Source organism: Protomyctophum bolini (assembly GCF_963924005.1).
Source record: "Protomyctophum bolini genome assembly, chromosome: 13".
Classification (NCBI taxonomy): domain Eukaryota; kingdom Metazoa; phylum Chordata; class Actinopteri; order Myctophiformes; family Myctophidae; genus Protomyctophum; species Protomyctophum bolini.
In genome coordinates this window covers 39062395-39083931 of record NC_137874.1, presented here as the reverse complement: position 1 = coordinate 39083931, position 21537 = coordinate 39062395, and the positions used below count along the sequence as shown (strand labels likewise).

The 21537-nt window shown below is 42.9% G+C and overlaps 1 protein-coding gene across 1 annotated transcript in view; it reads left to right on the top strand.

Annotated features, from left to right (window-relative positions):
• Positions 1 to 21537, top strand: part of LOC308327312 (serine/threonine-protein kinase PAK 3) — a 94441-nt gene that overhangs the window by 58928 nt on the left and 13976 nt on the right. The window contains exons 6-11 of the mRNA XM_080780635.1: positions 7771 to 7833; positions 9871 to 10026; positions 10252 to 10429; positions 11333 to 11396; positions 19239 to 19287; positions 20727 to 20839. Of these exons, the coding sequence (XP_080636761.1) occupies positions 7771 to 7833; positions 9871 to 10026; positions 10252 to 10429; positions 11333 to 11396; positions 19239 to 19287; positions 20727 to 20839 (623 nt within the window). The remainder of the gene's footprint in view (positions 1 to 7770; positions 7834 to 9870; positions 10027 to 10251; positions 10430 to 11332; positions 11397 to 19238; positions 19288 to 20726; positions 20840 to 21537) is intronic.

Below are 21537 nucleotides of genomic sequence, written 5' to 3'. Positions count from 1 at the left end.
AACTTTGATTTTACAATTTAAATTGGGGTCCCGGCCTAATGGGGTTTGCGGGGCTAATTAGTGTCAATTTGGGGGTCCTTGACATGAAAAGGTTTGGGAACCACTGCCCTAAACCCCACGACAGTCATTGTGTCATTGTTCCAATGGGACGTCTGTGATGCCAGCTGTGATATGCTTAGTTGTCACACATAGTGAGTCTCAATGTTTGTTTTCTGTTCTCTGCCTTCTCGCTACATGGACATTTTACTCCTAAACTTAAAATGTGTTCCCCCCACCACACATCACATCACATGTTTCCATACCTGCCAACTGTTCTGAGGTTGGCGAAAGGGCATCTTCTGTTGTCCAATGTTGGTTAACTTGAGAAAATGTTTGCGCAATCTTCTCTAGACTAGGGATTAGCAGACAGTCAGTCAGTCAGACAGACAGACACTTCCCTGGGATATGCTTCCTTGAGCTCCTGATTGTCAGCTTCAAGCTATATGTAACTTGAGTTGTTTGGAGAAGGTCATCTGGGAACTGCAGATGTGGAGTAGAAAACACACTTGAGCCAAAGAGAACGGATGGGTTTACCCCAGGTTAGAGACTAGGATATCTGAGGAGTGGGCTATGGATCCCTGGTGTAACAGCCTAGAATACAACCCTGGGCAAACTATAGCGGATTTATTGATGGATTGATTGATTGATTACTTGAATACTGATTCATTTTAAATGTACAGGCAGTACCAAAAACACACCAATTGGATGACACAAACAACGCCAAAGGCCTGTTTTCAACACAAAATATCTGGGTGGGGGACGACGACACACAGAAGGAAACAGCAGTTTATCTACATATCTAACAGTTACACGCTCCAAAGCTTGTAGATCTGCTATTTTTTGCAGAATGTTCCCCCTTGATTCAGGCACTAGACAGGCATGCTGGAGTTCACGTGGTTTTAATGCCTTTTTTCGTTGGAACTTGCTGAACAGAAACAACCAAACGAAACACCAGAATGCGTTTGTTGCGGATGCAGTGCTGTTGAATCCCCCCCCAGGGCGGGGGAGAGAGAGAGAGAGAGAGGAGAGATGCGGTGTGTCTTGTCTGCCTCATGCTGGGGTTATGCTGGAACGCGCCGGGGGGGTGTGGTGAGGTCGTGACAGGTTCTGTGAGCTTGGAAGTGGCTGTAGTACCCAGCCCTCCAGCCCAGGGTATCTGTCAAACTGGTATTCCCCGCCCCGGACTTCCTTTCACAGCCGTCACAGTTCGAGAGGTGACTCGACTATTCTTGTATAACCCCTCGACTAAATCCCCCTAATCTCTAATGTGCTACAATGACAAATGACATCCTCTTAAACGGGGTTTATCTGATCTTGACAAAACAAACAAGACAACAAGTTCCCTTTAGCCCCAGGGTTTATCTTATCTCAAAGACAGACGGCCGGGCCACTCCACAAGGGAGCTGAGCCAGTGGTAATTGTTCATCAGCTGAAGCCGTGGTTAGAACGAAGGCACGACTCTGGAGACAAACGGACTGACTGGAGTCAGCATGACATCAGCCCTGATGTCATCATCACTGTTGTCGGGATTTTCACCCTTTTTCCCGGAGCTTTTGAGGTGTGGTTATGAGGTTATTAACGGTCGCAACGGGTTCCTAACGCCAAATCAAAATGGGTTCAGATCTGAGTCAGATCTCCTGACGGAGTATCCGGACGTAAAAAACAAATCCATCCATTCTGTGAGGTTAGGTTTCTGGCTTAGTTAAGGTTAGGTTTAGGTTTATAGGCAGTGTTTGGTTTCTGGTTTAAGGACTTCAGTGTTTTGTACCGTACAAATGTATGTATAAGTAGAGTTAGGGTTACATTTAGGGTTAGGCATATAGTTTTTGTGAGTTTAGGTTTAGATCTAGGCATAGTTTAGGTGAGTTTAGGGAGGTTAAGGTTAGGCATATATAACCACGCCCCTCTGGGAAAGAGAGTCCCCAGTGATGTAATCACTGATGTCATCGCATGAGGCTGCAGTGCTGGACAGTAACAAAGTACACAAGGGGAGGCTTCGGCGACTGCACTGCGACCCAGCGTGCCTTGTATAGCATACATTTACTTGAGTATACTGTACTTTTACTACTTTACTTGAGTATTCATTCATGTTTGGACTTTCAAAGACAAATATGCTACTTTTGATTACCGGTATTTATTGGAATTTGGAAAAGTACATTATGAATTAACCCTATTTCAAATGGGACGAACATAGCCGCTCACATCGCACCACATCGCATCACTCACCAAATCTGCTAGTTTCACTATTATTAAACATTTTGAATCTTGTTTCTATACATTTTAATACAGCAATGCATTGCTATTAAACAAAATAAAATGTAATTTGTACTTTTGAATACCGGTACTTGTTTGTTTTAAGCAAGCACTCCAGTACTTTAACTCAAGTATACAGTCGTGACTGAGCGACTTTCTCGTTGTAGTTGAGTATTATTATTGGACCCAGGAGGAGTATCTCTCTATACTTTGGGGTTGAGTACCTTGCCCTCCACGTACGGCCTGCCAGCAGCCTCATGGTTGATGCTCTATAGCTCTGCCAAGACCAGACAGGTCCTTTTTTTATGTGTTCTCCAAAAGTGGCAATTCTTTCTTTTCACTCAATATCAGACACACACTTTGCCCCCGGCCTCTCCCTGCTAAAGGCTTCACTCAATATCACTTAGCCCATTTAGACCTCTACAAATGCCTTCTCAATCCTGACAGTTTTCTGATAAACCCATGTTTCTATGGCAGTGGGTGCTCAACAACTTTCATGTCAAGGACCCCCAGAATTTTCTGTATTTGGCCGCGGACCCCCATCTGAAAATATGTTGTTCCAAGGGACGCCCTCAGAAGCAACTATTTGAGTTAAAAACGTTACAAAGAATACATTTTCAAAGATTTGCGGCACATTTTTCCAAATATTTTTCAAAAATAGCAGACCTACAAGCTCATAGCGCGGCACTCGGTGCCGCGCTATGAGCTTGTAGATCTGCTATTTTCCGATGGCTAAAGTAGAACGGAATGCTTATAAAACACCAAAAGGGGATTCCCGCCCGAAATGTGTTAGAGTAGACACTGACTGGCCTCTCTCTGCTAAAGGCTGTGGCCTCGATGTCATGAGGGATGGAATGGACCCAGACTGGTCTCTCTGCTAAAGGCTGTGGCCTCCATGTCATGAGGGATGAAATGTGTTAGAGTAGACACTGACTGGCCTCTCTCTGCTAAAGGCTGTGGCCTCGATGTCATGAGGGATGAAATGGACACAGACTGGTCTCTCTGCTAAAGGCTGTGGCCTCGATGTCATGAGGGATGAAATGGACCCAGACTGGCCTCTCCCTGCTAAAGGCTGTGGCCTCGATGTCATGAGGGATGAAATGTGTTAGAGTATAGACACTGACTGGCCTCTCTCTGCTAAAGGCTGTGGCCTCGATGTCATGAGGGATGAAATGGACACAGACTGGCCTCTCTCTGCTAAAGGCTGTGGCCTCGATGTCATGAGGGATGAAATGGACCCAGACTGGTCTCTCTGCTAAAGGCTGTGGCCTCGATGTCATGAGGGATGAAATGGACCCAGACTGGCCTCTCCCTGCTAAAGGCTGTGGCCTCCATGTCATGAGGGATGAAATGGACCCAGACTGGCCTCTCTCTGCTAAAGGCTGTGGCCTCGATGTCATGAGGGATGTCGGGGGGATTATTTCCACCTGCGTTCCGTTTCCGTTATCCTCTCCTAAAATTACGTTCTCTCTGGAGCGAGAGAGTCAGAGAGAGAGACAGAGAGAGGGAGGAGACATGCCCACAGGGCATGTGTTTTATTGTACACAGTAAAATACAGTGAATGATGAAGTGCAATGAACTCTACAGCAGCCAAACTACAGTAGCATCGACAGTTTTGTTATAACTAAAGATGTAGGAAGTTTCACCACATTATATTATTTAAAAAGAAAATAGCTATACAATCTACAAGCTTGCTTGTAGATCCACCATTTTTTAAAGATTGTGAAATGTTTGTTTTTGATTAAATATACAGGCGCTATAGGGTTTGGTTATTAGTACGTTATGTAGGAGGTCAAGGGTTAGGGTTAACAGGGTTAGGGTTAACAGTATAACTATATGTAAGATCGACTATATATCTATATAGTCGACTAGTTAAATGCTTATTATTATTAATACTTAATTATTAAAACTGTCAAATTGGATCTCCCCTTTACAATGCATTGAAATTCTCTGCTTCATATTGACGGTAACTTATCGCTATGCTTGTTTTTGGTAAGAATTTGAATGTTTTAGGTTTACGTTGTATTTCAGCCGAAATGCAGTTAGGAGTCGTCCCCTCTGGGCAGAAACTCAGCTGTAGTAAGAACCATGGGGAGGGGGTGAGGGGGGGGGGGTGGATCTGAGTGAGGCCAGGTCAAGTCTGAGGAGGGGCTTATGCAGTTGATCTGGCTGTGTTGTTTTGACAAACGTGCCTTAGAAAGGAGTGAGGAGTTGAACCAACAACATGGATGATGACGGCTGTGTGTATTCCATTTCCATGGTCAGTATATAATAGTGTTGCATTTATATCTGGGTGAAAACGTTCATGCAGTGTGGAATCATTTTAAGGCCTTGTGATAGTCGGTCATACACGTATAATATCAGAATTGGCATTTCCTTCAAGGGCTTGTTTGTTGTTCTCATCTAAACAGGTATTGTGTCATGATGTGCGCTGTCCTTTTGTGAGGTACATGTGAGCACCTCTTCAATTAACAGCTAGGTCAGGATACCAATTTAATCCAATCTCTGGAGGGAGAATGGACACAGAGATAATGTCTCAGCTTCACTTTTATAGTGTTCCAGGACAACGTGTGTCTGCTTTTTGTTTGTTTGTTTGTGTTCTCACTTCTCGTCTGTCCTGTAACCTGTATTGAGTTCCCTCTGCTGGCTGATTGGATTAAGTTAAGCTAGAGCTAGAAACCCATAAGGTTTAGGCACTATTAATGTTTTTACACAAGTAAAACAATTTAGTGCCGTCCGTCCACGGCACACAGAGATGTTCCTGGAACAACATATTTTCAGATGGGGGGGCCAGCGGGAAATTACATATCATTTTTGTGGTCCTTGACATGAAATATTGAGCACCACTGATACAGCAACATGCTGTAGGTATTTCAGAAAACTGTCAGAATTTAGAATTTAGGCCTAGATGGTTTAAGAGGGACTTTCCTGACACACAGTAATATCCATTATCCATGTGTAAATGAACACAGATGATGTTACCGCTGTGAGTGTGTACCTGTACGGTACAGTCTTGTTGTTGTTGGGCAGAAACATCTTGCGTTACAGTATCTCCATATTTTAGCTTTGGGGACTTTGGGGGCCTTAATGCTGTCGTAATGGCTGATTTGCGACGCGATGTGAGATTGTAGATCTGCTGTTTTCAGCATGCAACCAAGTGTAAAATGACCTATACCGGATCTCTTGGCCACTAGTCCCTGCCTAACAGTTTAGTCTAGTTTCTATCTGTTGACGAAATTGTCAAGACATTTAGCTTAGTTTTTGTCATAATAGCTTCGTTTTCATTTTATAGTTTCCATTCCAGTTTTCGTCAGTGAAAAAAGGTAGTCGACGAACATTTTTCGTCGAAAACAACCAACACTGATGCGTAGTATAGCTTATTGTATTGGACTAAATTATGAACTCTACATTTTCAGGCATGGCTATAATACAGCGCACTACTGTATGTCACGTGAAGAATATCGGTCGTCTATATGCAGGAATGAATTGTCGCACTGTTTCCATCTCCTCTGCCGTGCTCTCAAAATGCAGCCAGTGCAAAAATCTCAGGCCGAAAACTCACCCGATTCTGTCAAAGTAATTTATGACAGACCTTTTACAATGTTCCTCATTACGGAAAACACAATTATTAATACTTGGATTCACATAGATGGGCCTTTTTTGACCCCAGCTAGGAGTAAAGATGAAGATTATAATAATAGCGACTTTAAGCAACGACTGCTGCGGCAGTCGGCTCCGTCAACCGGAAATGAATCGGTGCTCGATACATAAACCTGCTCTCTACTACGGCAGAACCTACACTTACATGTAGTGTCTACAACGCCATGTCATAATAACCATGTTTATTGAAATTATAGCTGTCATACATTTATACCGATTGCTCCATCGCCTCTCTTATGCTGTGTAATGTGTTGGCATGCTCTGAATGAAGAAATAACACTACCATATGTCACATTAACCATGTTTATTAAAACGGTTTTAGAACAACACAGATTGCTCCATGCATCCTTCCTTGTCCAGCGCATGTAAGAATTAAGCAATATCGGCAAGTTAGCTGATGCGCGACGGGGTGTTTAATTATTATTTTTGACCCACGCTGCATCGAGGCGTCACCATGGGAACCAATGTCGCCGATGGCTGTTTGCTTAACGCTTTTGACAGCTACGGCGATTGCGTCCTAGAGTCGCTATATAAATAGTTTGTGTACACAGAGAGAGGAAAACATTGATATAATCATGCACTTACAATTTTCAATTTAGCAAGTTTAGCAGCAGACGCTGATCCAGAGCGACTTAAACAACAAGTAGTGTGACTCAAGAAGCTATATGAGGATAGCCGGTAAACAATCCTAGAATGTGTCTGAATCAGTCTTAACATCGTGCGGAGGTGCAGGTTGCTTGGTATATGTGCATACATACATACACTCCCAACAGCCACAGCCTTGTCCCTGAGCACCAACGTCATGACTGCCTGATGACAATGAGCGTGTCGCCAGAGAGGAACTCAATGGTCCCTTTAAAGTGAGAAGAAATTAACAGCAGACGGTATGGCCGGTATTGTTAATGCAATCTGTCGGTGAGCACTTATAACACAGTTGAAACAACAATAATGAGACAGGCACAATTCAGAGTTTCAGAGTATTGGAATAAATTGTATTCGAATACGGAGTAGCAGTGAAGCGGTACAATGGAACACCACGTACTGACTCCACACATCTCAGTTAGACTTCAGCTTAAATACATTACTACCCCCCTCAGGGAGTAGGTGGGTTTTAACACCACGCCAATGAGAAGAACCCTCCAGACCACACAAGTCACAGGTCACAGAAAACAGCTTCTCATGGTTTGGTTTATGATGTCCTTAAATGTACAACTTAGGTATTCCACATTTCCTTGACAGTATGCTTGGAGAGGAACGTTATCCTGGAAGATCCACCCTGCTGACACCGGACTCAGACATTCAGCCAGTAATGACACATTATCCTCGCTCTCAGGTTGGAAACCTGGTGCAAAACCATTTCCTTTTCAGCAAATAAAAGAACCATGCGGATCCAGTGTAGTTATTATTTAGTATTTAGCAGTATTGGCAAAATATGTGTCAAATCCCGCAGACACAATGAAGGGATATTTCACTTTAAAAAAGAAACGTTGGGTCATTTTACTACTCGGGCTTATGTGAACAGTACACCCCAGACAGTTTTTAAGTGGCTCGATTCAGTGTTTAGATATTTGATATTCATTCCTATACAAACCCATTCAAACTACATTTTAATCATGATAGATTCATCGAAAACACCCGTCCTTTTTCTATCATTGAAATCATTCATCGTTCTTCATAGTTTGGGATATTATGTGTGTGTCATTATGTGTGTGCCGCTTGTTTGTTTTTTTTTGTTTTTTTTTTAAATTCTCCTTTTAAAATGTGCTGTGTTTTTTTAGTTTTAAAAATGTGGTCCATGTGTCAACTCCTCACATTCAGAACCGTATGCTGTCGTCTGGCCCTCCCGTCAGCCTCAGAAGCTGCAGTGCGTTGTACGACAAGGTAAACTCCCGACGCTGCTTCTAAAACATTTTCCATGCCAACGATCCCCCGACTTTGATATGCATTTGGCCGAAAATGGCCGCTGGTTCGGCCATTTTTGGATATCTGAAAATCATCTAATATGGAGTGCTTATTATTCCTCATTCTATTTTGAATGAGGAACAGTTTAGCTATGAATTAAAATCTCCCACGGTACGATTAGTGTGAATGTTGCGTTAAACGATATTAGCTATTATACATCAGGTTCAGGTTCAGGTTCATTTATTTGTTTGTCCCCGTGGGGCGATTTGGTTTACAGCAAGGCATAACACAGGCAGGTAACATGAAACACAAAAACACAGTAAAAAGGCACATAGAACAATAAAACAGGATGGCAGTTCAAGGTATCAGTGTAACATTATAATTCATAACTTTTTCAGAACAGTTGTATAAATAATTCATACAAGTGAGTCAGGTGACAAGTTACCTCCTCCTATCGGCATTTAGAGCCTGGATAGCTACAGGCACTGAGGCACGAAGGAGAACTTATACCTGTTGCTTTTGGCCCCTGGAACTTTATAGGCGAATGCCAGAGGGAAGCAGCTTGAACTCAGAGCTGAGGGGATGGGAGTTGTCCGTACAAATGGACTTGGCTTTCTTAAGCACCTGATTTTTAAATACTTGGTCTAGACTACTGAAATTAACTCCGGCAATCTTTGAGGCCGTTCTCACAATCCTACCAAGGGGGTTTTTGTCCGTCCCTATACCCACTCCTCACTATGAAGCAGTATCACTTTTCGACCGTGATCTTTAGTCTCTGCCGGGCATTGATGGGTCTCACTGCTGCCAGCCACACCCACAGCTGATCTATCGTCAGACCAGTTCCTGTCTTGTCTGGCACCAGGTCCAGTTAGTCCACCTGTCAGACAGCATAGAACCACACCTCACTGTGTGAACCTGCCTTTGTCTAACCACGCTACCACCATCACCACCATCACCACTATCCGCTCACTCACAATGCTGCTCTGTTTTCTCTCTCTCTGTCTCTCTCTCTCTCTCTCTCTCTCCTCTCTCATAATTGTCTTGATTCCATTGTAAATGTTATTCTTTTATCTGTGTTTTAATTTCAAGGACCTCCAGTTTGATATGTCTGCTGTCCGGACGGAGGAAACCTCATAACTCCAAAATGTTCATTTTTCACGAAATGAAAATTATATTTTTTTTAAGGAAATTAATAAAACCAAATTTTAAACAATGCAATACTGCCTCATAAAAGTTAGTGTTGTGAGATATATTAGATATTGTCAATTACTTGCATGAGAAGGGGGAGAGGTGGGGGAGTTAGCTGTTTTAGCAGACAGTTTGAGGGTCCAATTAAGACGTCCAATGCATTTTTTACTACTTTCCATTGGTTCAATATTTTCGAAACAACACGCAGATGTAAAGGGTGTTCAATAGCACTGATTTATGGAGAGGAAAAGTTCTGAAGTTTCCTCCCGACAGCAATGCTATGCTGTTCATAGGCCACAGACACCCTGGGGACCCCTGGAACCAACCTCAAGGACCGCTGGGGGGGTTTATATTTTAATCATCCTTGCAACGACTACCAGCTCTATCATCTGTACGCTCTAAAGACATGATGGATCATAAAAATATGTACTTGATACGGTTAAGATAAAATGAATAGAATTCATATTATTGATAACTGAATTCTCTTGACCTTGGAATAATTATTTTTGTCATATTTTTTTAACCTTAGTCATGCAGGTGTAACTGTAACTTCTGGATATTTTCAAACGGGAGCCCACGGCCAATTCATTCCATATATTTATGGGGGTCCTTGACATGAAAAATGTTGAGCACCACTGATATAGAAACATATACGACGTACGTTTTTCAGAAAACTTTTACTGTTTTAGAAGAGATTCTTTTTAAATAAAAAAATGGCGAATAAGTTTAGGGGTAAGGGGGGAGATATAGCATTGCATCTGCCTGCGTGCAACGCAGCGTAACAACACGCCAAACCCACTCACCTCACCTGGTCTCGTTCCCCCTCAGGCCGCCAAGACGTCCACGACGGACGCCCCGCCCATCGCCCCGCCCGTCTCGGAGGAGGACGACGAAGAGGAGGAAGAGGAGGAGGAGGAGGAAGAGGAGGAGGACGACGACGAGCCGCCGCCGGTCATCGCGCCGCGGCCCGAGCACACCAAATCTGTGAGTTTTTTTTGTGTACTGAAAATATCGTCTGTGAGCTTTTAAATGGGATATATAGCAAATGTATAATAAATAGTCGATCTACAAGCTATCTACACATTGTGATGCATTGTGAGCTTGTAGATCGGGTACAGAGCTTTGGTGTAGAGGGGGTAAAAAGAGTGGGGAAAGTACAGAGTGGACCCGATGAGTACAGAGGTTTTACGGTGGTTTTATTTTCCCTAGATCTACACGCGCTCCGTCCTGGAGCCCACCATGAAGCCCCCCACCCCCGTGAAGGAGGTGGTCACGCCCCCAGAGTCCCAGGTCCAGCCGGAGGACTCGTCCAACACCATGTACCGCCACACCGACCGCCAGAGGAAGAAGTCCAAGATGACCGACGAGGAGATCCTGGAGAGGCTCAGTATGTCTTAACGATGACACCCCCCCCCTCTCTCTCCCTGTGTGTGTGTGTGCGTGAGCGTGTGTGCGTGTGTGTGTGTGCGTGCGTGTGTGTGTGCGTGTGTGTGTGTGTGTGTGTGTGTGCGTGCGATGGTCCCGGTCCCCGAAACACTTTGCAGACGTTGTGGTTAGTGTGAATTCTGCGTCGGTCGTGGGAGCGGATCACCCCCAACCGTTCCCGGGACCGATTGAAGTGTACTCGGATACGGATCGCTGCAATGTGAAAGCATTGAATACGCCTCCCCCTGGCCAGCCGGGGCGCCTGATGGAGGGGAAAGGAACTGGTTGGAATAACGTGTTCCTTCTACGCGCTACGTCCAACCAGGGAAACTCCCCCCTGTCAGGTGTAAAGGAGCAACTTGGACACTCAGGCATGAAGGAAGCATGAGTTCAAGTCCGTTGCTCTCCCCTTGTCCCCCATATATGGGGACTAGGTTAGTGGAGGGTGTGTAGAGCCCAGGATCACATTAGATGATTCACACAGGGGTGAAAAATGGGTTACAAAATCGTGTGATAAAAAATATATATAAAAAAAAAAAGAAAGCACTGAATACAGTTGAACGAAGTGTACTCGGATACGGATCGCTGCGATGTGAAAGCACTGAATACAGTTGAACGAAGTGTACTCTAAGAATCGAGGGACATGAAGGGTGCTGAAGTATCGAGACCAATGTGAATCAAGGCCAGCGGGGGACCATAATTCAACCGTTTTCGGGAACAGTTTGAATCAAACAGACTCTGTGTGAATGAAGCCCCCCCTAAAATTGCGTCGTCCCTAATGTGTGTGTGTGTGTGTGTGTGTGTGTGTGTGTGTGTGTGTGTGTGTGTGTGTGTGTGTGTTTTAACTGTTATCTCTCTCACACAGGGAGCATCGTGAGCGTGGGGGACCCCAAAAAGAAGTACACGCGCTTCGAGAAAATAGGACAAGGGTGAGTCACATTGCGACAGCGTCTCTTTTACAAGTGGGAACTGGCCAAGAGGCAGAAATAAAATGACACTTCACTACTAAGTGAGCCAGCCTGGCTCAGCGGTCCAGAGGCACCTTGGCCGGTAGTCCGAGTCTGGCAGTGTGCCGCGGGTTCAACTCCCGATCCCGACGGCCTTTACTGCATGTCACCCCCCCCATAATCTCTCCCCATTTCCTGTCAGCCTACTGTCTGTCTCTCTATAAAAAATATAAAATAAAGGCGAAAGCTGCAAAAAAAATAAAAATAAGAAATACTACTAAAATCCGTCATATGTTTTCTAGTAGTGTATGTACGGAATTGCCAATCCGTGTTATTTCATGAGATGAGGGGCTCGGTGGATCCCCAAAATACTCGATACTAAAGTACATATACTCCCCAAAAGATGTTCTTTTGTTACCGTGTTCACCACTGGAGCCGCAGCCCAGGTGGAGCACAGAGGATATTGGTTTAACCACATGCTGAACTCCAGTGACCCTATTCTTTTTTTATTTTTTTATATGTGTTTATTGGTAATAGTTTTCAACAATGTAGTACAGTTTGAACATACCATTTTTTCTCCTCCTTTTCACCTCCCCCCCACAGTTATCGTCATCATTAAACAATATAGAAAATAACAATTGAGTAGTGACCCTATTCTGTGGGCCAAGAGAATTGTAGCAGGGAAATATTAAGTAGGGGGGCCTATTATAGACAGTGGTGGAAAAAGTACAAAAATATTTTACTTAAGTAGAAGTACTGATTCTCTACTTGAAAATTACTTAAGTAAAAGTACAAAGTACCCATTAAGAAAGTTACTTAAGTAAAAGTATAAAAGTACCTCAAATTAAATGTACTTAAGTACAAAAAGTACCCGGTGTAAAAATGTACTTAAGTATAAAAGTAAAAATTACAAAGTACAAGTAAAAAGTACAAGTAAAAAGTACAACATGCTTTTCAAAATGCCTACAAAGAAATGAAGTCCAAAAGTGGCTTTATTTCAACACTCGTCTCGAAACTGGCCATTCATTATCAATGGCATTTAATGTTTGTGTTGGGATAAACACTAGAAACTAAACTGCATGGCCACTCATTATCATTACAAACATTACAAACAACTCAGGGTGCAAGCAAGCTCACACAAAAATATATTTCAGATTTAGGGGAGAATGGGGAGAGCCATTGCAATTTGCAAAACAGACATTATAATTGCTTAAAATTCACGCATTATAATTAGCCCTTCACAAAATTAAGCCCCACCCACTCCACTTTGCAGGGCAAACTGTCTCCCATTGAGATGCATGTAAAATGATTTCTCCATAAAAATAATCGATCATTTCATTAGCAAGAGCTTGAAAATGTCTTCTAAATAGAGTCAAAAAAGCCTACAGTAGGCTATAGGCCTATGCACAAATGTGGATTTCATTATTGGGGGATAAAGTTGAAACCGATATCAACTTTAACGACCATCCCGTTCGACAGACGTTTACATGCAATGCACGGTAAAGACGGCCTACAGTGATTATTATTGCAATAACCTGGATGGGTGAGTCGTGTAACGTTCCTGACGTTAAGATGTGTATGTGAGTCCCATACTCCTTTTAATACTCTATGGTCCCATACACATGCGCTGCATCTGCTGCTATTGCAGTTCTGTTTTCGTCACATAATGTGACGAAAACAGAACTGCAATAACCAGCAGATGCAGCGCACGTCAGACACACACACACAGCGCGGCTCGCTGTTATTTATTCACCTCACCAGAGAGAGAGAGAGAGAGAGAGAGAGACGGGCGCTTCTTGTCCAGCTTTTTCAACGCACCGCACCACCATGCTTCTGTGTGAATGTGAACGAATGAGTGAGGCGATGACTTTATAAACTTTATGTGGAAAATGCGGAGATTGCGCATATTTCGCGTGGAAATGTGTAGCGAGTAACGAAAGGTGTCCAATTTTAATGTAGCGGATAAAAAGTACGATTTTTGACTTGTAAATGTAACGAAGTAAAAGTAAAAATACAGAAAAATAAAAATAGTAAATAAAAGTACAAATTCTCAAAACGTGTACTTAAGTACAGTAACGAAGTAATTGTACTTCGTTATTTTCCACCACTGATTATAGACCCCTGGGGGACACCAGGGCCAACAATGTGTACTACAGCGTCCAAAATTATTACTTTTCAGGATTCAGATTCAAAATCAATCAAAAGTAGCAGATCGACAATCTCAAAAGGCGTCGCTTTTAGGCACGTTTCGAGCTTGTAGATCTGCTGCTTTTTCTCAGAACGGGAACTCCTTTTGGTGTTTTAAGCATTATGTTATACTAACCTATAGCAGATCTACAAGCTCATAGCACGGCACTGAGTGCCGCGTTATGAGCTTGTAGATCTGCTATTTTTTCTCGGAACGGGAACCCCTTTTGGTGTTTTAAGCATTATGTTATACTAACCTATAGCAGATCTACAAGCTCATAGCACGGCACTGAGTGCCGCGTTATGAGCTTGAAGATCTGCTATTTTTTCTCGGAACGGGAACCCCTTTTGGTGTTTTAAGCATTATGTTATACTAACCTATAGCAGATCTACAAGCTCATAGCACGGCACTGAGTGCCGCGTTATGAGCTTGTAGATCTGCTATTTTTTCTCGGAACGGGAACCCCTTTTGGTGTTTTAAGCATTATGTTATACTAACCTATAGCAGATCTACAAGCTCATAGCACGGCACTGAGTGCCGCGTTATGAGCTTGAAGATCTGCTATTTTTTCTCGGAACGGGAACCCCTTTTGGTGTTTTAAGCATTATGTTATACTAACCTATAGCAGATCTACAAGCTCATAGCACGGCACTGAGTGCCGCGTTATGAGCTTGAAGATCTGCTATTTTTTCTCGGAACGGGAACCCCTTTTGGTGTTTTAAGCATTATGTTATACTAACCTATAGCAGATCTACAAGCTCATAGCACGGCACTGAGTGCCGCGTTATGAGCTTGAAGATCTGCTATTTTTTTTAATCGTGAAAATGTGGCACAAATCTTTGAATATATATTCTTTCAGAGCAAACGTTTTTAACTCCAATCCCTGGAACACCAAATTTCCAGATGAGGGTCCACGGCCAATTACATATCATTTTTGGGGTTCTTGACATGAAAATGTTTGAGAACGACTGACATACTGTAGAAACATGAGGGTTTTCAGAATTTCAGGATTTAAAAGACAATCGTCCTCGGGTCTCTAAACGGGTTATTTGGTCTGCAACAACATACGGTTCATGTGGTTAATAAGGACCAAACGGCCCCAGACCAGAGAGTCCCATCGCCAGCCCCTGGGATGGAGTGTCCCCATCCATCCCTCTCTCTCTGTCTCAATACACGGAGGATGATGTTGCAGCTTTAAGGGAAATACAATTCAGCAGCAGTTTGTGGTCATCGGTCTCGCCAGGAGAGAGAGAGAGAGAGAGAGAGAGAGAGAGAGAGAGAGAGAGAGAGAGAGAGAGAGAGAGAGAGAGAGAGAGAGAGAGAGAGAGAGAGAGTTTGAGGCATTAGTGGCTATTTTCCAGAGAGAGAGAGAGCGAGAGAGGTAGAGGAGGGTTTGGTTGTTGGGGTGGGGGCTTCAGAGAGAGAGAGAGAGAGAGAGAGAGAGGAAAAACGAGTAGCAGAATAAGCAAAGAAAGAGCCGTTTCAAGACATGGCCACGGGCCAGTAGAGCTCAGCCCTTTTTTGATCTCCTCTCTCTCTCTCTCTCTCTCTCTCTCTCTCTCTCTCTCACACTCTCTCTCTCTCTCTCTCTCTCTCTCTCTCTCTCTTACTGCTGTCTCGCACGCTCACTCTATATATCGTCGCTGTCGGCCAGAAACCTCTTAACTCCACATTCTAACTGTTTGTGTGTTGTTTTCTTCATAAATGAACGCTCTGCCCCAGCCCCACTATTACTACTACTGAATCCTGATAAGTAACAGTTTAGAACATATTTCGTTTCCAACAGAGATTATAGTATACGGTAGTCTCTGTTGGAAACTGAATATGTCCAAAATGCGGCCCGGGGACAGATTTTATACAGCCTTCGGCTTCATAACTGAATTGTAATACCCCAACATTTTTACATTTACGTTTTTTTATTTTTTATTAACCTGGGCATTTCCCAGAGTACAATTTTGTTCTTGCACGTCTGGCTAAACATTTGGTGATGTGAAATAAGGCTGCAAAAAGGCTGAGTTATTTTCTTTTGTGTGTTTTGTTCACATGCAGCACACCTAACCTAAGACCATTGATATTAAATATTGATGATGATGATGATGATTGGTACCTGTACATAAAAGAGATCACATTTGTTATAGTCCGAAGGCACATTATGTCAGCCCCTTTTTTTAAAGTTTGGACACACGCCTATATATATATAGTCTAGTCTGCCTCCCCAGTGGAGACGACGCACCAGGAGAGAGTGGTCTGCATAGATTCTAAGCTGCTCCATTGTTCTCCTCAGGGTCTCCTCTCCAGAGAGAGGGAGGAGGAGGAGGAGGAGGAGGAGGAGGGAAACTCGGCCTGGGTTTTTAGAGAGACTATTGACTGAGTTTTATCTGCGAAGTCATTTAGGCCTCTGGAAGCAACACAGGAACACAGTGTGCTTCATTATTCATAGCTCAGCGACAGTGTGTATATATACCGCCTGGTGTGGCTGACAGCGTGGACGATAACAGGTGCCAAAAGGCTTGAATTCTACCTGGCTGGCTGGCTGGCTGGCTGGCTGGCTGGCTGGCTGGCTGGCTGGCTGGCTGGCTGCATGTGATGTCTCCCAGCACTGACAGGATTTAACCCATTTAGACCAGATTCTACAAAATGTCTTCTGAATCATGACACTTTTCTGAAAAACCCTATATGTTTCTATATGAGCGGTTCTCAAGCTATTTCATGTCAAGGAGTCGGACCCCCAGAAATAATTATGTAATTCTTGGCCGCCGTCGACCCCCCCATCTGAAAACATGTTGTTCCAGCGACACCCCCCCAGAAGCAAAGATAGGAGTTGAAAACGTTTTCTGTGAAAGAATATATTATTGAAAGAGTTTGTGCCACATTTTCACGACTTAAAAAAAAAGGCAGATCTACAAGCTTGTAGCGTGACACCGAGTCCCCCGCTACGAGCTTGTAGATCTGCTATTTTTTCAACAGCTAAAGTTTAAAATAACGGTTTAAAGTACATGGTTTTAAAGGCTAAAGCGACACAGGTGCGTTCCCGTCCTGAATGGATTAAAACTCAAAACTCTATCTGTCTGCCACCCGCAAGATAACCTCCAGCCTGTGTGACTGCTGCGAGTTTTAATACATTTATAATACTTTAAACTGAACCCTGCTTGGGGGGATAAAGTAGTTGTATGAGGCGAGCAGAGGAGTGTGTTTTTCCAGGCACACCTAGTTCCACGATGGTCGGTGTGAGGAGAAAATGTCTAAGGAGGTCAGAACACTAGTAGTATAGTGACAGTGGTGGATAGTACTTGAGTACTGTACTTACAGTGTCACCATTTTTTATGATTAATAAAAGGCTATTTTGTTTAATCCGTATGGTGCAAATTATGCTAATACGATATAATTTATACAATCCGGGTGGCTGTATTTTGTCTCCCTGCCTGCTCTTCTATTGAGACATTTAGTTGGTGTCAAAGGTCGTGTCTCACCTAGACACATTCCAGACCAATTCTGACATGATGGTCAAGATTCAATTTATCCCCTGAGCAAGCAGGCCGGCTCTATTAGCTCAATGGTAAAAAATAAATAAAATAAAAAATAAATTACATATTATCTGTACGTTGTTTTTATTTGTATTCACTATATTTCCAAGTCAAAATTGTACTTTTTACTCCACTACAGTTATATAGGAAATGGCATATTATATTGTGATTGAACCACAAGCCTTATTTCAAATAATATAGCGACAATAGCAGTAATGGCACTCATTTGACTCAAGGTCAAGGTAAACTTTATTGTCCACAAGGGAAATTTGTCTTGGGCTTTCACCCCAGCTACAGCCACACATAAAACATCAAAGACAACAAAAATACATTACAGAGGAAGACACAACATTACAACCTTCACTAGTATAGTTGGGTCATATTTGGCTACAGGAGCACTGAAGCACTGGGGCTTGCTTGAGTACTTTGTCACCACTGTTGCATAAAACAACTTTATTGTTACAAGATCGATGGCTTTTGGCTTGAGGCGTGTTCTATTTCTATCAATAAATGATATTCTATATGCTGCAAACTCTCGCTGGAGTTCTGACCTCTTCAGACTAACTGCTAGCCAGAGACGTGCAGAGAGTGTTAGAGAGGCAGTGGGCTGAAATCCCATAAGAGGGCACATTTGGACGAAAATAGCAGATCTACAAGCTCTCAAGTACTTGTAGATCAGCTTTTTTGGGGGCGCAAACCCAGCAGTCTGGTCTAGTTTACTGGAGATGCGGAGTAACAACATGAATTTCTAAACAAATTAGTTAAAGAATATTGCATGGAAAGGAGAGGGAGAGGCGTTTGCATTTCTTTCACCATTAGTAAATTCTGCATTCGTGTTCTGGTTAAATAAGGGCAGTTGTTTTACAGAAGGGGTAAAAGGGCAGGGGCCGAAGCCCCCTTCGATGTCTATGTGTGCACGTTCCTGGCTCCCACTATAGCTATTCCAACCACGTGCAACAAACGCAGACCACATTCTGCATTGTTCTCCAAACTAACATGCTTATTATTATACATGCAATGCCATGCAAATGAGGTTTGTGAATGGTAAAAAGCTGTCGGCATTCTGTAATGTATTTATGATGCATCACTTGTACTGTACTGTATGTTCAGGGTCTTTTGAAGGATGCAAATCGTCTTGTCGGGGTGGAAACCTCGCATTAGGTCCAAAACCGTTACCTTCCCGGATTCATAATTCAAAGTAAACGCATCAAAAGTAGCAGATCTACAAGCTCAAAACGTGTTGCATCGATCGCGCCGCATTGGGGGGCTTGTGGAACTTCTGCTTTTTTATGCTTTTGTGTGTAGTATGATCAAGTGGGGCGTTAATTTACAAAAAAAACACAAGAAAAGTCGAAATATGGATATGAGGGGTTTCTGCCCGACATCAACGAAATGTAACTTTTAACACTAACATGACTATGAGGTAATTTTGAAGCTTTCATGTTTGACATCTGAAACATTTTCTAAATATGAATTTAAGCACATGCTACTTCTGTTCTGTCTGATTTTACATCAGCCATGCTAGTGTTTAATAGGCTTGTTTAAAAAGTCAAACATCACACCTGTGTGAAGTGAGGGGCGCTCTTACTTTTATACATCATCTCATGAACAACTGCATTTATGTGATTGGTTTAGCCGGTTTGCCTAAACAGTCTACATATGACGTACATTTTCCCTTCATTGTCAACGGCATTTAATTGCGAATGCAGTGAGCACTTACTATGAGACCTAGCAGATCATGTCTGTGTGTGTGTGTGTGTGTGTGTGTGTGTCTGTCTGTCCCGCTTTTGTGCCCATATATGGAGCTGAGTGATTTGTTTGCATGACTCAGCCATAACCATATAAGGAGTCCCCAAAGCAGCTATACGTCCAAAACCCAAATATGTACGAGCTGCGTTCGCTTCCCGTGTTTGCGCGTCTTACTTGTTTTTATGTTGCCACAGATTTACGTCATATTTGACGCACATGTGACCTAATTTCTCCTTTCATTGTCGATGGGAAATATTGAGACTTATGTGGGGACAAAAGCTGTATATAGGAGAGGCTATAGCACCCCTCGAAAAGCTTTAGCGTATGGTATCATGTTGTGATAAGTTGTTCCTGTTTCCACAGAGCGTCTGGCACGGTGTACACAGCCATCGACATCGCCACCGGCCAAGAGGTAAATACAGCCACGGCATTTCTCTAGCTCGTAAATTAACCCTACATGTAGACCTAAAAGTTCAATTCTACAAATGTCTTCTAAATCCTGACAGTTTTCTGAAAAACCCTATGTTTCTATGTCAGTGGTTCTCAAACTATTTCATGTCAAGGACCCCCAGAATTATATGCAATTGGCCCGCCGACCCCCATCTGAAAATGTAGTTCCAGGGACCTTCCCCCCCAGAAGCAAAGATTTGAGTTAAAATGTTCACTCTGACATTATATATTCAAAGTTTTGAGGCACATTTTCACGATTCTTCTGTGCATATAGTGCGGCGCTCGGTGCAGCGCTATGAGCTTGTAGATCTGCTATTTTTCAATAGCTTTCAAAAGCTTAAACACCAAAAGGGGTTCCTGTCCAGAATGGGTGAAACCACATAACCGTAGTAATTACAGGTTGCAATTAAACCAGCCACGGCCAGAGTCCTTTTAAGACCTTTTGTTTTTTTCTTCCTGCGAAATGGAGGCTGCTTGATTAGCATTTTTGGAAACATCGACGGTTGAATTTCAAGTGGTTTGGGTTTGTTTTGTTTTGGGGGTTTGGGTTTCTCATCTCCCAGAAGAAGGGATTAACTACATCAACCCTGGCCTCCCTGGCACGTACGTGGCTGGCCTGGGAGCATGTCGTTTACAGGCAAACAATCTCCAAAATGGCCTCGGCCTACTACAGTCATTTATACATGTTAATGTGCAGTGAGAATAGCCAATCTGGCGGCAGTGGCTCAGGGGTAGAGTGGCGAAAGGTTCCCAGTTTGATCCCTGTGGGCTCCCCCAGAGTTAGAAGTGTCCTTGAGCAAGACTCTGAACCCCTAATTGCTCCCCATGTTCAGCTTGGTGCTTTGCGTGGTTTCCTCCGTCACCTGTGTACAGTATATGAAGTCGAGTCGACGCCCCATAAAGGTCTGACTGACCGAAACTGTTGCTTAAATAAAGTTCTGTAAGTGAAGACAGTGTGCGGGACTCCAGCTGTTTCCTAGGTTGTTGTTTTTTTCTCAGACACACCTGTCCCTCGTAATGTGTGCATAACATATTTTTCCTTCAAAGTGCATTTATTGTAAGATTGTATACAGTTGCGTTACAGTGCATTATCTGCGTAACAAGTCCCACTAGCATTTCACTGCTTTGTACCTGAGTTAGTGACAAAATGAACCCCTGAGTCCTGATAGGCTACATACTGTACACATGGACCTGGCATCTGTCTAAATAACATTCTAGCTAAAGGATATGTTCATCTTTTATGCAAAGGTTAATAATCAGTTGATATTATTAGCTATGATCCTAGAGATTACTGAGGCACTTCACTGTCTATGTATTTGATGTATTACCATGTGTTTTACATGGTATTAAGAGCGATTAAGAGCGTCTGCTATAAATGCCTACATTGTGTGTGTCTCTCAGGTGGCGATTAAACAGATGAACCTCCAGCAGCAGCCCAAGAAGGAGCTGATCATCAATGAGATCCTGGTGATGAGGGAAAACAAGAACTCCAACATAGTCAACTACCTGGACAGGTAATTAAAGTACAACATAGTCAACTACCTGGACAGGTAATTAAAGTACAACATAGTCAACTACCTGGACAGGTAATTAAACTACAACATAGTCAACTACCTGGACAGGTAATTAAAGTACAACATAGTCAACTACCTGGACAGGTAATTAAAGTACAACATAGTCAACTACCTGGACAGGTAATTAAACTAATAGTCAACTACCTGGACAGGTAATTAAACTAATAGTCAACTACCTGGACAGGTAATTAAAGTACAACATAGTCAACTACCTGGACAGGTAATTAAACTACAACATAGTCAACTACCTGGACAGGTAATTAAACTACAACATAGTCAACTACCTGGACAGGTAATTAAACTACAACATAGTCAACTACCTGGACAGGTAATTAAACTACAACATAGTCAACTACCTGGACAGGTAATTAAACTACGACATAGTCAACTACCTGGACAGGTAATTAAACTAATAGTCAACTACCTGGACAGGTAATTAAACTACAACATAGTCAACTACCTGGACAGGTAATTAAACTACAACACAGTCAACTACCTGGACAGGTAATTAAACTACAACATAGTCAACTACCTGGACAGGTAATTAAACTACAACATAGTCAACTACCTGGACAGGTAATTAAACTACAACATAGTCAACTACCTGGACAGGTAATTAAACTACAACATAGTCAACT